Source organism: Elephas maximus, chromosome 7 (assembly GCF_024166365.1).
Source record: "Elephas maximus indicus isolate mEleMax1 chromosome 7, mEleMax1 primary haplotype, whole genome shotgun sequence".
Classification (NCBI taxonomy): domain Eukaryota; kingdom Metazoa; phylum Chordata; class Mammalia; order Proboscidea; family Elephantidae; genus Elephas; species Elephas maximus.
Genome location: NC_064825.1, coordinates 52,003,823 through 52,017,100, shown reverse-complemented (window position 1 = coordinate 52,017,100; position 13,278 = coordinate 52,003,823). Strand labels below are relative to the sequence as shown.

The window sequence follows — 13,278 nt, the reverse complement described above, 5'->3', positions numbered from 1 at the left end:
CATAGTCTCCAAACCCCCGCCCTTGCTCCCCTGACCGTCAAAGCATTCAGTTTATCCAGGAAACTTCTTTGCTTTTGATCCAGTCCAGTTGAGCTGACCTTCCCTGTATTTATTGAGTATTGTCCTTCCCTTCACCTAAAGTAGTTCTTATCTACTATCTAATCAGTAAATAACCCTCTCTCACCCTCCCTCCCTCCCCCCTCTCATAACCACAAAAGAATGTGTTCTTCTCAGTTTAAACTATTCTCAAGATCTTATAATAGTGGTCTTATACAATATTTGTGCTTTTGCATCTGACTAATTTCACTCAGCATAATGCCTTCCAGGTTCCTCCATGTTATGAAATGTTTCACCGGTTCATCACTGTTCTTTATTGATGCACAGTATTCCATTGCGTGACATATTCTATTTTTAATGTTAATTTTATTCCTCCTTAGACTATCCATTCCTGAAGGGCATGAACTGAGTCATATTCATTCTTTTATCCCTAAAGCTTATCACATATTGGGCACTCAGTAAATGTTTGTTCAATGATTAACTGACTAAATAGATTTTTATACCCTGGTTTACCACAGGGACATGCCTGGGCTATGCTGACAGAAGAGGCGTTTCGTGAGTATGAGCTGTTTAAAATCACTCAGACACGTAGGACCCTCCCCACTTAAAGATCTTACATTTTAGTTCTGGAACCTGTAAATAAACTTAATACTGAGAGGTGACATTTCCAATCCTAGTTTTATGATACCTGTAACACCTTTTCAAGGATCTTAGAAGATGACTTCAAATTTTCAAAAGATTATCAAAACCATTTACGTTGAAAAAAAATCCCACCCTTTTTAAAAAGGAAGTATAAAATGAAAGGATGTGAGCTTCAAAAAAAGTCTGGGGATCACTGAGATTGAGGGGGTAAATGCGGCCAACTTTTGGCTATCAAGGGGTAGTGGCGGCAAGAGTGAGACTGTTCAGTGTATGACTGTTGAAGAGTCTCTCTAGACACTCCCTCTTGGCATTATCCTTTCTCATTACTACCTCCATCAGAATGGGAGCCAGAGAAGGATTCGTTTGTTCATGCCTTCCTTACACCATTCATTTATTCATTCCACATTTATAGAGGACCTACTATGTGCCAGGCACTGTTCTGGGTGCTGAAGATATACAGACAAGGTACACAGGAGCAGACAAGGTTTCTGCCTTCATTGACCTTTAATGGAGACCCGGACAAAGAAATAAGAGAACAAATAAGATAACTTTGCCTGGAGACAACTGCTAATAAAGTAAATCAAATAGGGCAGTGGAATAGAGAGTAGTGACTGAGGAGTTGGTTATGTAATTCTCAGGTCAGGGGAGACCTGAGAAGGCAGTATTTAGCTGAGCCACAATGAATAGCAGTGGGTAGTCAACGCAGGTTTAGAGAAATAGAGTTCTGGGTAGAGGGAGCAGTGAGTCCAAAGCTCCGAGTCAGGAAGGAGCCTGGTGCTTCTGAAGACTCAAAGGCAGCCAGAGTGGCTAAAGTGCAGTGAATGGAAGGGGTGGGGTATGGTCTGAGATAAAGCTAGGGAGGCTGACAGGGGCCAGATCATGCTAGACATTATAGACGCTAGTAAAGAGATTGGATTGTTCTCTTACATGGGATGGAATGCTTATGAAGGGTTTTAGGCAAGGTGTTATAGATTGAATTGTGTCCCCCCAAAATATGTGCTGTAAATCCTAGTCTCTATGCCTGTGGTTATAATCCCATTTGGGAATAGGCTGTCTTTGTTATATTAATGAGGCAGATTAGTGTAGGGTGTGTTTTGAGTCAATCTCTTACAAGATAGACAAGCAAGCAAGCAGAGATTGGGGAAAAGAGATGCCAAGCCACAGGAAGATCACCCAGGAGCAGAAGCTCTAAAAGACACTGACCTTCCTCCAGAGCCAACAGAAAAAGAAAGCCTTTCTTTAGAGTCAGCACCCTGAATTCACACTCTAGCCTCCTAAACTGTGAGAAAATAAACTTTTGTTTGTTAAAGCCACCCTGTGGTATTTCTGTTATAGTAGCACTAGACAACTAAGACACAAAGGAATAAAATAATCTCCTCAGTTAAAGAAGAACTGAAGAAAAATTTCAAGCCTTGAGTTGCAACACGGAAGGATTCTACGGGCAAATATGGAACGACGCAGGAAGCATCAAAAGAAGACGGAAGTCAATTGGTCTCAACCTGCCTGGAGCAAAGGAGAATGAAGAACACCAAAGACCCAAGGAAAATACAAGCCCAAGAGACAAAAAGGGCCACACAAACCAGAGACTCCATCAGCCTGAGATTGGAAGAACTAGATGGTGCCCGTCTACCATCAATGACTGCCCTGACAGGGAAGACAATAGTGAATCCCTGATGGGGCAGGAGAAGAGTGGAATGCAGACCTCAAATTCTAATAAAAAGACTAGATTTAACTGTCTGACTGAGACTGGAGGGACCCTAGAGGTCATGGGGTTAGCCCAAAATTAAAAACATTCTTGAAGCCAACTCTTCATACAAAGATTAGACTGGACTATAAGACATAAAATGATACCGGTGAGGAGTGTGCTTCTTAGCTCAAGTAGATACATGAGATTATGTGAGCAGCCCCTGTATGGAGGCAAAATGAGAAGGCAGAGGGGGACTGGAGCTAGTTGAATGGACACGGAAATACAGGGTGGAGAGAAGGAGTGTGCTGTCACATTGTAGGGAGAGCAACTAGGGTCACATAACAATGTGTATTTAAGTTTTTGCATGAGAAACTAACTTGAATTGTAAACTTTCAACACAAAGATTTAAAAAAAAAATGGAAGGAATACAGAGTCAGTGTACCAAAAAGAACTGGTTGACATTCAACTATTTCAGGTGGTAGCATATGATCAAGAACTGACTGTAATGAAGGAAGAAGTCCAAGCTGCATTGAAGGTGCTGGTAAAAAACAAGGCATCAGGAATACCAATTGAGATGCTTCATCATATGGATGCAATGCTGGAAGTGCTCACTCATCTATGCCAAGAAATTTGTAAGACAGATACCTGGTCAACCAACTAGGAGAGATTCATATTAGTGCTCATCCCAAAGAAAGGTGATCCGACAGAATGTGGAAATTATTGAACAATATCATTAATATCACATACAAGTAAAATTTTGCTGAAGATAATTCAAAACATGGTTGTAGCAGTACACTGAAAGAGAACTGCCAGAAATTCAAGCCGGATTCAGAACAGGACTTTGAATGAGGGAATGTTATATGGATCTTGGGTAAAAGCAGAGAATACCAGAAAGATGTTTAGCTATATTTTATTGACTATGCAAAGGCATTTGAATGTGTGGATTATAACAACTTATGGATAACACTGAATTCCAATACACGTAATTGTGCTCATGCAGAACCTGTACACAGACCAAGAAGTAGTTGTCTGAACAGAATGAGGGGATACTGTGTGGTTTAAAATCAGGAAAGGTGTGAGGGTTGTATTCTTTCACCATACTTATTCAATCTGTATCCTGAGCAAATAATCTGAGGAGCTGGACTATATGAAGAAGAACATGGTACCAAGATTGGAGGAAGACTCAATTAACAGTCTGTATTTTTTTTTTTTAATATGCAGATGACACAAACTTGCCTGCTGAAAATGAAGCGGACTTGAAGCACTCACTGATGAAGATCAAAGGCTACAGCCTTCAGTATGGATTACATTTCAACATGTAGAAAACAAAAATCTTCACAAGTGGACCAATAAGCAACATCATGATAAACGGAGAAAGGATTGAAGTTGTCAAAGATTTCATTTTACTTGGATCCACAATCAACGCCCATGGAAGCATCCCTCAAGAAATCGAACGATGTACTGCATTGGACAAACCTGCTGCAAAAGACCTCTTTGAAGTGTTAAAAGGCAAAGATGTCACCTTGAGGACGAAGGTGCGCCTGACCCAAGCCAGGGTGTTTTCAATTGCCTGATATGCATGAGAAAGCTGGACAATAAATAAGGTAGACCCAAGAAGAACTGATGCTTTGGAATTATGGTGTTGGCAAAGAATATCAAACAAACCATGGACTGCCAGAAGAATGAACAAATCTGTGTTGGAAGAAGTACAGCCAGAATGCTCTTTAGAAGCAAGGATGGCGATAACTTCATCTCAAGTACCTTGGAGATGTTTATCAGGAGGGACTAGTCCCTGGAGAAGGACTTCATGCTTGGTTAAGTAGAGGATCAGCAAAAAAAAGGGAGACCCTTAACGAGCTGAACTGAGACAGTAGCTGCAACAATGGGCTCAAACATAACAGCAATTGTGAAGATGGGGCAGGACTGGGCAGGACTCTGTTGTTCTGCTGTACGTAGGGTCACTATGAATTGGAACTCACTTGATGGCGGTTAACAACAACAACAACAATTGTTAAAGATAATTCTGGCTACAGAGTGAAGAATGAACCATTCGGAGGCAAGAATGAAGTAAGGAGACCAATTATGACACTTTTTTATTTACTTTTACAGAAGTCAGCAATGCCCTGGATGGTAGGAGTAGAGGTGTTGAATGTTAGAAGTGAATGGATTGAGGATATGTTTTTGGAGGTCCACTCAACAGGACTGGCTGATGGGGGTGAGGGACAGAAGAACTGAGGAACTGAAACTCAATTTACTTTGTGCTGAGTAAACAGTAAATGGGTAAAAGCAGGGCAGGTTTGAGAGAGATTAAGAACTATTAGAAAAAATCAGGTTTGAAAATTCTGGCATCTTTTTATCTAGGTCCTTGCTTGAAATGGATAACAAAGGTGGTAATATTAGGATAAAGAAAGGCAAAGTTTTAAAAACTACTTGGTATAAACCATTCTCCTCTGATATCAATTTTGAGGGTTACCCTAATAATGGAAGGTCTTATGCCAAGCAGGCAATTAATAATAATTGATAAGAGTTCTATTTACTGAAAATTTACTAGATGCCAGTCACTGTGCTAAGTGCTTTGCTATAAGAGTGTTATCTCATTTAATCCTCATATTAGCCTTATAATATTATCCCCATAATAAAGATAAGGAATCAGAGGCTCACAGAGACTAGGAGACTAGTGCAAGGTCATATAGCTTTTAACAGCAGACAGGATTTTAACCCAGGCAGTCCGACATCAGAGCCTAAAATCTTCACAAGTATGTTCTGTTGCCTCTAATATTAAACGAACACCAATTTTATGCTAAGCATAGTATAAAAGGCTGGAAGATACAGTTGGGTATTTCCTCAGAGTTGTTACAACTTACTATTAGCAGTAGGTAAAAGAAATACAAACCTTGTAAGAATAAACCACTTTGCAGGTGAGAGGATAATTCCTTAGGGTGCCAGAAGGGCTAGAACTGCTGTCATCAAAAACATCCATGTTGTCTTCGAACTCTTCTCCTTCTTCTTTTTCAGCATCTGCATTAAGCTAGGAAAAATTAGAAGCCATTGGCTAGCTTGCTTACTTCAAGAAAATAGTTGAAAGCAAGAAATACACTTAAGATTTGATTGTTTCAAAATGCTAACTTGAATTCAACTCCACATAGAAATGACTTTTCTCAATTGCATTTTTCACGTTATGTAAGACCCGAGTTTTTCTTTTTTTTCCTCTTAAAGCCGAAGGTAAAAGTGTAATACACTGTCATGAATTATGTCCCCCCCCCCCCCCCAAATGTGTCTATCAACTTGATTAGGCCATTTGTGGTTGTCTTCCATTTTGTGATTGTAAACCTCCCTGATCCAAGGTAAAGGGAGTTTCCCTGGGGTGTGGCCTGCACCATCTTTTATCTCTCAAGAGATAAAAGGAAAGGGAAGCAAGCACAGAGTTGGGGACCTCATACCACCAAGAAAGCAGCACCAGGAGCAGAGTACGTCCTTTGGACACTACAGTCCCCGTGCCAGAGAGGCTGCTTGATCAGGGGATGATTGAGAACAAGGACCTTCCTCCAGAGCCGACAGGGAGAGGAAGTCTTTCCCTGGAGCCGAAGCCCTGAATTTGTACTTGTAACCTACTAGACTGTGAGAAAATAAATTTCTCTTTGTTAAAGCCATCCACTTGTGGTGCTTCGGTTATGGTAGCACTAGATGACTAAGATATATATATATATATATAAATATGTATCACTATTCTTTAACTTTTCACTATTAAATACTAGTAAAGGCTTCTTACCATTTTCAACCAATCACATTGGGAAACATTAAAAAGATTTATAAATACTACCAAAGATGTGGAGCAACAGGCTTTCATCTATAGCTGGCAGAAATGGGATTGATACATTCTTTTTGGAAGATAAGCCACCTACTGAAATAAAAATAAATAAACAAACTTGATCAAGCAACTCCACTTTTGTGCGTCATTATGCAGAAATAAAAGCACCAGTACACAAAAGTAGGCACTGCTTATAGTGGCAAAGGCCTGGACATAACTTACCTGTCTATTACCAGGAGAATGGTTGGGTAAACGATGACTGTCTTAGTCATCTAGTGCTGCTGTAACAGAAATACCAAAACTGGATAGCTTTAACAAAGAGAAATTTATTCTCTCACAGCCTAGGAAGCTAGAAGTCCAAACTCAGGGGGTCAGCTCCAGGGCAAGGCTTTCTCTGTCGGCTCTGGAGGAAGGTCTTTGTCATCAATCTTCCCCTGGACTAGGAGTTTCTCCATGCAGGGACCCTGGGTCCAAAGGCTCTGCTCCCGGCACTGCTTTCTTAGTGGTATGAGGTCCTTCCCTCTGCTTGGTTTCCTTTCATCTCTTGTAAGATAAAAGGTGGTGCAGGCCACACTCCCTTTACACAGGATCACGGATGTGACCTTAGTAAGGCTTGTTACTGTCCCACCCTAATCCTGTTTAACATAAAATTACAATCACAAAATGGAAGAAAGCCACACAATACTGGGAATCATGGCCCAACCAAGGTGCCACACATTTTTGGGGGACACAATTCAATCCATGACATTCTACCCCTTTGGCCCCCCAAAATTCATGTCCTCGCTACATGTAAGATGCATTCGCCCCATCATAACATAGGAAAAATCTTAAATCAACTCCAAGTCCAAAATCCAAAAATTCCTCTTCATCTGTGAAATCCAGAATACAAGTTATCTGCTTCCAAAATACAATGGCAGAACAGACACAATCTAGACATATCCATTACAAATTCCAGAAATTGGAGGAAAAGAAGGCATAAAGGCACCAAGCAAGTCAGCAGAACACATTACATTGCCCTCAAGGCTTGAAAATAATCCTCTGTTCTCTGAGACCATTCACACAATGGTCTTGCCCTCCAGACTCTAGGTATTGGCCATACTCTCCAGATTCTGAGTGGAGTCCCCTCGGTTCTGGGCTTCAGCTCTGCCTTCCAGGCCCACTGGGATGACATCTCTTTTCCCTTGGCTTTAGATGTAGCATTCTCCTAGTCCATCTGAGTGGTGACTCCACCCTTAGAGACACCAGAGGCCATAGCTCCACCCTTTGAAACCTCAGAGGTTGAGGCTCTACCTTCTGAGACTGAGGCAGCTTGGCTTCCTGTGTTCCTTGTCTCTTCAACTTCTGCTTCCTGGTTCCTTGGCCTCTCGGCCCCTCGGGCCTCATGGCCGCATCTGCCCTGCTGGGGCAAGTGTTCCAAAGCTCTGTAGCCTCACCGATAAGTGCCTGGAGGCACCGCACTCTGCCAGGAAGCCTCCTGTGCACAGGCAATCAGCTTTCTTGCTCCATGGGTCAGCAAGCCTAGCTCCACTGATAAGTGCCTGAAAGCACCCTACTCCACCAGGAAGCCTCCTTTGCACAGGCACTCAGCTCTCTTGCTCTGTGAGTTGGCTCCAGAGCTGTCTGGCACTGGTCTCCTGGTTCTGCTGCTGCCACCCCTCTGCTGCTTTTTCTCACCATCTGAACCTTCTTCGGTGTTAACAGTTCTCCTCACTTCCTTCTGAGTCTCCCATCCATTCACAGTTTCAAAACCGCTTCCACATTTTAGGTATCTGTTACAGCAGCACCCCACTCTCTCAGTACTAAATTCTGTCTTAGTCATCTAGTGATGCTGTAACAGAACTACCACAAGCAGATAGCTTTAACAAAGAGAACTTTATTCTCTCACAGTCTATCTAGTAGGCTAGAAGTCCAAATTCAGGGGGTCAGCTCCAGGGCAAGGCTTTCTCTGTCAGCTCTGGAGGAAGGTCTTTGTCATCAGTCTTCCCCTGGACTAGGAGTTTCTCCATGCAGGGACCCCGGGTCCAAAGGGCATGCTCTGCTCCCGGCACTGCTTTCTTGGTGATATGAGGTCCCTCCCTCTGCTTGCGTTCCTTTCATCTCCTGTAAGATAAAAGGTGGTGCAGGCCACACTCCAGAGAAACTCCCTTTATACTGGATCAGAGACGTGATTTTAGTAAGGGTGTTACAATCCCAACCTAATCCTCTTTAACATAAAATTACAATCACAAAATGGAGGAAAACCACACAATACTGGGAATCATGGCCCAACCAAGTTGACACATATTTTTGGGGGGCACAATTCAATCCATGACAATGACACATCCATATTATAGGTGAATAACACCATGAAAAATGAGTTAGATCCAGTGTATTTACCTGGAGCACTCACCATAATGTATTAAGCACAAATAATGTTTATATGAGCACAGAAACCTGATGAGGGAAGCAGAGCAAGAAGAGTAAAGACTGCAGAATAGGAGATGACATGAACTGTTAAAATAAGCGTATTTTACTTTTTAAAATTAAAAATCTAATAAAGTAAATGCAAAACAGCCTCAAAGATCTTTTCTTTGTTTATTTCCACATATAAACACTTATTTGCCTACTTGTTCCCATGTTCAAACATACCAAAGCATCAATGTTCACATATTAAGAAAATAAGGAATGAGAGTTAGGATTGGGCCTCATAGTAAAGTCCATGGGGCCCCGTGGTTAATTAAAGTTTCAAGACAAAAACAAGAAACAAATCAAACCCATCGTTGTTCAGTAGATTCTGACACACATTAACCCTACAGGACAGGGCAGAAGTGTCCCACAGGGTTTCCAAGGTTATAATCTTTACAGAAGCAGAATGCCATATCTTTTTCCTGCACAGTGGCTGGTGGGTTCCAGCTGCCAACCTTTCTTTTGATTAGCAGACAAGTACTTAACCACTGCTCCACCAGGGTCCTTCATTAACACTGTACTAGGCTTTCAGGTACTGAAGGAAAGGATACTCTCTGCTTTCCTGGAGCTCACAGTCTAGAGTGGAGAACAAACACAACCAAGCGCTAAGCAAACGGGACCTTGTGAATACAGAAGAGGCGAATGGCGGAGGTGGGTGGGGGGTGGTGCCAGGGAAGATTTCTGGGATATAGTAAGTTTAAAAGTAGAGGCTACTTATATTTCAAGTTTAAAAGACTATCTTTTCCCCATTTAATGGACTTTGGGCCTGTCTTAGGCTGGGTGATCTAGAGAAGCAAAACCAGTGAAGTGTATAAATATATATATAGAGAGAGATTTATATCAAGGAAATGGCTCATGTGATTGTAAAGGCTGAAATGTCCCAAGTCCGTGTATCGGGATACAGGCTTCTCTTAATTCATGTGGCAGCAGGGGCTGGCAAACCCAAGACTGGCAAGTTGGACAGCGGGGCTCCTGTTCTCAGGCTGTGAAGATCGATGAATTACAAGTTCTGCAGATAAGCTGATGGCTCAAGTTCAAAGAGCCAGAGGTCAGACGAACAGGAGGCAGCGCAGGATCCAGAGTGAGCAAAAAAGCCAGAAAGTCTGCTTATATTTGGATGCAGGCCACACCCTCAAGGAAACTCCCTTTCAACTGATAGGCTACTTACAGCAGATTCAATCATGGGAGTGATCACATATAAACACTGAGAATCATGGCCCAGCCAAGCTGACACACAATTGTAACCATCACAGGGCCTTTGTCAAAGATCAGATGGCCGTAGGTAGATGGATTTATCTGGGGTCTCGGTTCTGTTCCATTGGTCAGTGTGTCTGTCTTTGTACCAGTACAGGCTGTTTTGACTACCACAGCTGTACAGAAGGTTCTGAGGTCAGGTAGTGTGAGGTTTCCTACTTTGTTCTTTTTCTTCAATACCACTTTATTTATCTGGGGCCTCTTTCCATATAAAGTTAATGATTAGTTTTTCCATCTTGTTAAAGAATGCTGTTGGTATTCGGATTGGGACTGCATTGATTTGTAGGTTGTTTCCGGTAGAACTGACATTTTCACAATGTTGAGTGTACCTATCCATGAGCATGTTATGTTTTTCCATTTATGCAGGTCTCTTTAGTCGTTTCTTTGTAGTTTTCTTTGTATGGGTGTTTTACATCCCTGGTTATATTTATCCTAAGTATTTTATTTTTTAAATGGTGTTGCTTTCCTGATTCCCTTTTTGTAGTTCTCTTCATTGGTGTATAGGAATTCAGCTGATTTTTATGTTTATCTTGTATCTTGTTACTTTGCTGAATCCATCAGTTCCAGTAGTTTTCTTGTGCAGTTTTTAGGGTTCTCTATGCATAGTATCATATCATCCGCGAATGGGGATAGTTTTACTTTTTCCTTCCCAATTTGGGTGCTCCCCCCCCCCCCTTATTGCTCTTACTAGGACTTCCAGCGCAGTGTTAAATAGGAGTGGTGATAAAGGACATCCTTGTCTTGTTCCCATTCTCAAGGGGAATATTTCCAGCTTCTCTCCTTTGAGAATGATGTTGGCTCTTGGTTTTGTGTGATGCCCTTTATTATGTTGAAGAATACCCTTCTATTCCTATCTTAATGAGAGTTTTTATCAGGAATGGGTGTTGGACTTTGTCTAATGCCTTTTCTGCGTCGACTCAGATGACCATGTGATTCTTTTCTTCCACTTATGTGGTGGATTACATTGATTGATTTTCTACTGTTCAACCATCCTTGCATGCCTGATATGAATCCCACTTGGTCGTGGTGTATTATTATTTTTACATGGTGCTGAATTCTATTGGCTAGAATTTTGAGAATTTTTACATCTATATTCATGAGACGCATTTGTCTAATTTTTTTTTCCTGTGGTGTCTTTGCCTCATTTTGGTATCAGGGTTATGCTGGATTCATAAAATAAATTTGGAAATATCCCTTCCTTTTCTATGTTCTGAAATAGTTCTCCAGTGAAATCATCTGGGCCAGGACTTTATTTTGTTGGGAGTTTATTTATTTATTTTATCACCTTTTAAAGCTTTTATCTTATTATGGGTCTGTTCAGAATTTCTGCTGCAGTTTGTGGTAGTTTAGGTAGGTAGCATGTTTCTAGAAATTTGTCCATTTCCTGTAGGTTTTCAAATTTGTTGAAGTATAGGTTTTCATAGTACTCTTTAAAAAAAAAAAAAAGAGTTTCAGTTGGCTTTGTTGTAGTATCTCCCATTTCATTTCTTATTTGGGTTATTTTCTTCTTCTCCTGTTCTTCTTTTCTCAGTTTGGCCAATGATTTGTTGATTTTGTTGTTCCTTTCAAAGAATCAATGATTGGTTTTATTGATTCCTTCCACTGTTTTTCTACTCTATTTCATTTATTTCTGCTCTGATCTTTATTATTTCCTTTCTTCTGGTGGCTGTGGGCTTCTTTTGCCATTCTCTATTTCTTTGAGTTGTAGGGCTAATGTTTTCATTTTGCCCCTTTCTACTTTTTCGATGTGTGCACCTATTGCTATAAATTGACCTCTAAGCACTGACTTAGCTGTGTCCCTGGGTTTTGGTATGATGTGTTTTTCATTCTCATTTGATTCTAAAAATTTTTTGATTCCATCTTTGATTTCTTCTATTACCCAGTGGTTTTTAGGCAAGGTGATATTCATTTTCCATGTATTTGATTTTTTCCCTTTGCTCTTCCTGCTATTGGTTTCTACTTTTACCCTGCTGTGATCAGAGAAGATGCTTTGTAATAACTCAATGTTTTGGATTTTGTTGATGGTTGCTTTGCAGCCTAAGATGTCTATTTTAGAGAATGTTCCATGTGTGTTGGAAAAGAATGTATACTATGCTGCTGTTGGGTGGGGTGTTCTATATATGTCAATGAGGTCAAGATGGATGACAGTGACTTTAAGATCTTCTGTATCTTTGCTGAGTTTCTGTCTAGATGTTCTGTCCTTTACTGAGAGTGGTGTGTTGAAGTCTCCTACTGTTGCTGTGGAACTGTCAATTTCTCTTTTCAGTGCTGTTAGAGTTTTTTTAAAATGTATTTTGGAGCCCTGCTCTTGAATGCAGAAATATTTATTACGGTTATGTCTTCATGGGGGAGTGTCTGTTTAATCATTATATAATGTCTTTGTTTTTAATGGTGGATTTTGCCTTAAAGTCTATTTTATCTGAGATTAGTACAGCCACTTCTATTCTTTTTTGGTTGGTGTTTGCTTGATACATTTTTTCCATCCTTTGATTTTTAATATATTTGTCTTTGTATCTAATGTGTGCCTCTTGTAGACAACATATCAACAGGTCACTTTTTTTTTTTTTTTTTTTTTTTTTTTACCCATTCTGCCATTCTCTCTCTTTACAGGTGCATTTATTTATATTCACTGTGATTATTGATAGGTGTGTTTATTGCTGTCATTTTGTAGTCTTTTTTTTTTTTTTGTGGTGCTGATATTTTCTTTGTTACCTTACTCTCCTGTAATGTGTTCCTTTGTTTGTGAAATTTGTTTTCACTTGTTTTGTTATTGCAGATTTTGTGTTTACTGAGGCTTTGTTTTTCTTCTTTATTTTGAGACCAGGTTTGTTAACTTTCTTTGTGGTTACTTTGAAATTTATCCTTATCTTCCTAAGTTTGAACCAGTCTTTTATTACTTGGTATCACCATGACTTCCTCTCCATTTGAAAGTTCTATACCTACACTGTGTATTCCCCTTTTATTGTTCTGATATTGTCATTTTCGGATTGATGTTTCTAGTTACCTGTTTTGAATCTTTTGTTTTATCCTTGAGAGCTCATTACCTAAGTTGGTATTTGGACACTGACCTGTGTCCTAGATTCAGGTTGTTGTCTGATTTTGCTCGTTCTCTATCCGAAGGGCTCCCTTTAAAAATTCTTTAAGCTTTGTTTGATTTTAATTTCTTTTTATCTGGAAATGTCCTAATTTCACCATCATATTTGAGAGAGAATTTTGCAGAAGATATTGTTCTTGGTTGGCAATTTTTTTCTTTAAAGGTTTTATATATGTCATCCCATTGCCTTCTTGCCTGCATGATTTCTGCCAAGTAATCAAAGGTTATAGTCATTGTTTCCTCTTTGTATGTGACTTTTCGTTTTTCTCGAGCTGCTTTCAGTACTCTTTG

The 13,278-nt window shown here is 40.3% G+C and overlaps 2 protein-coding genes across 3 annotated transcripts in view; one reads left to right on the top strand and one right to left on the bottom strand.

The window, feature by feature from the left end:
• The window catches only part of ATG16L2 (autophagy related 16 like 2), a 34,308-nt gene extending 29,025 nt beyond the window's left edge, over positions 1–5,283 (top strand). The window contains exon 18 of one of the 2 annotated variants that reach the window (XM_049889936.1): positions 3,608–5,283. In XM_049889936.1, the coding sequence (XP_049745893.1) occupies position 3,608 (1 nt within the window). In that variant the 3' untranslated portion in view covers positions 3,609–5,283. The other variant, XM_049889935.1, reaches the window with a different exon arrangement.
• FCHSD2 (FCH and double SH3 domains 2) overlaps positions 1–13,278 on the bottom strand; it is a 289,540-nt gene that overhangs the window by 10,603 nt on the left and 265,659 nt on the right. The window contains exon 14 of the mRNA XM_049889930.1: positions 5,280–5,414. Within this exon, the coding sequence (XP_049745887.1) occupies positions 5,280–5,414 (135 nt within the window). The remainder of the gene's footprint in view (positions 1–5,279; positions 5,415–13,278) is intronic.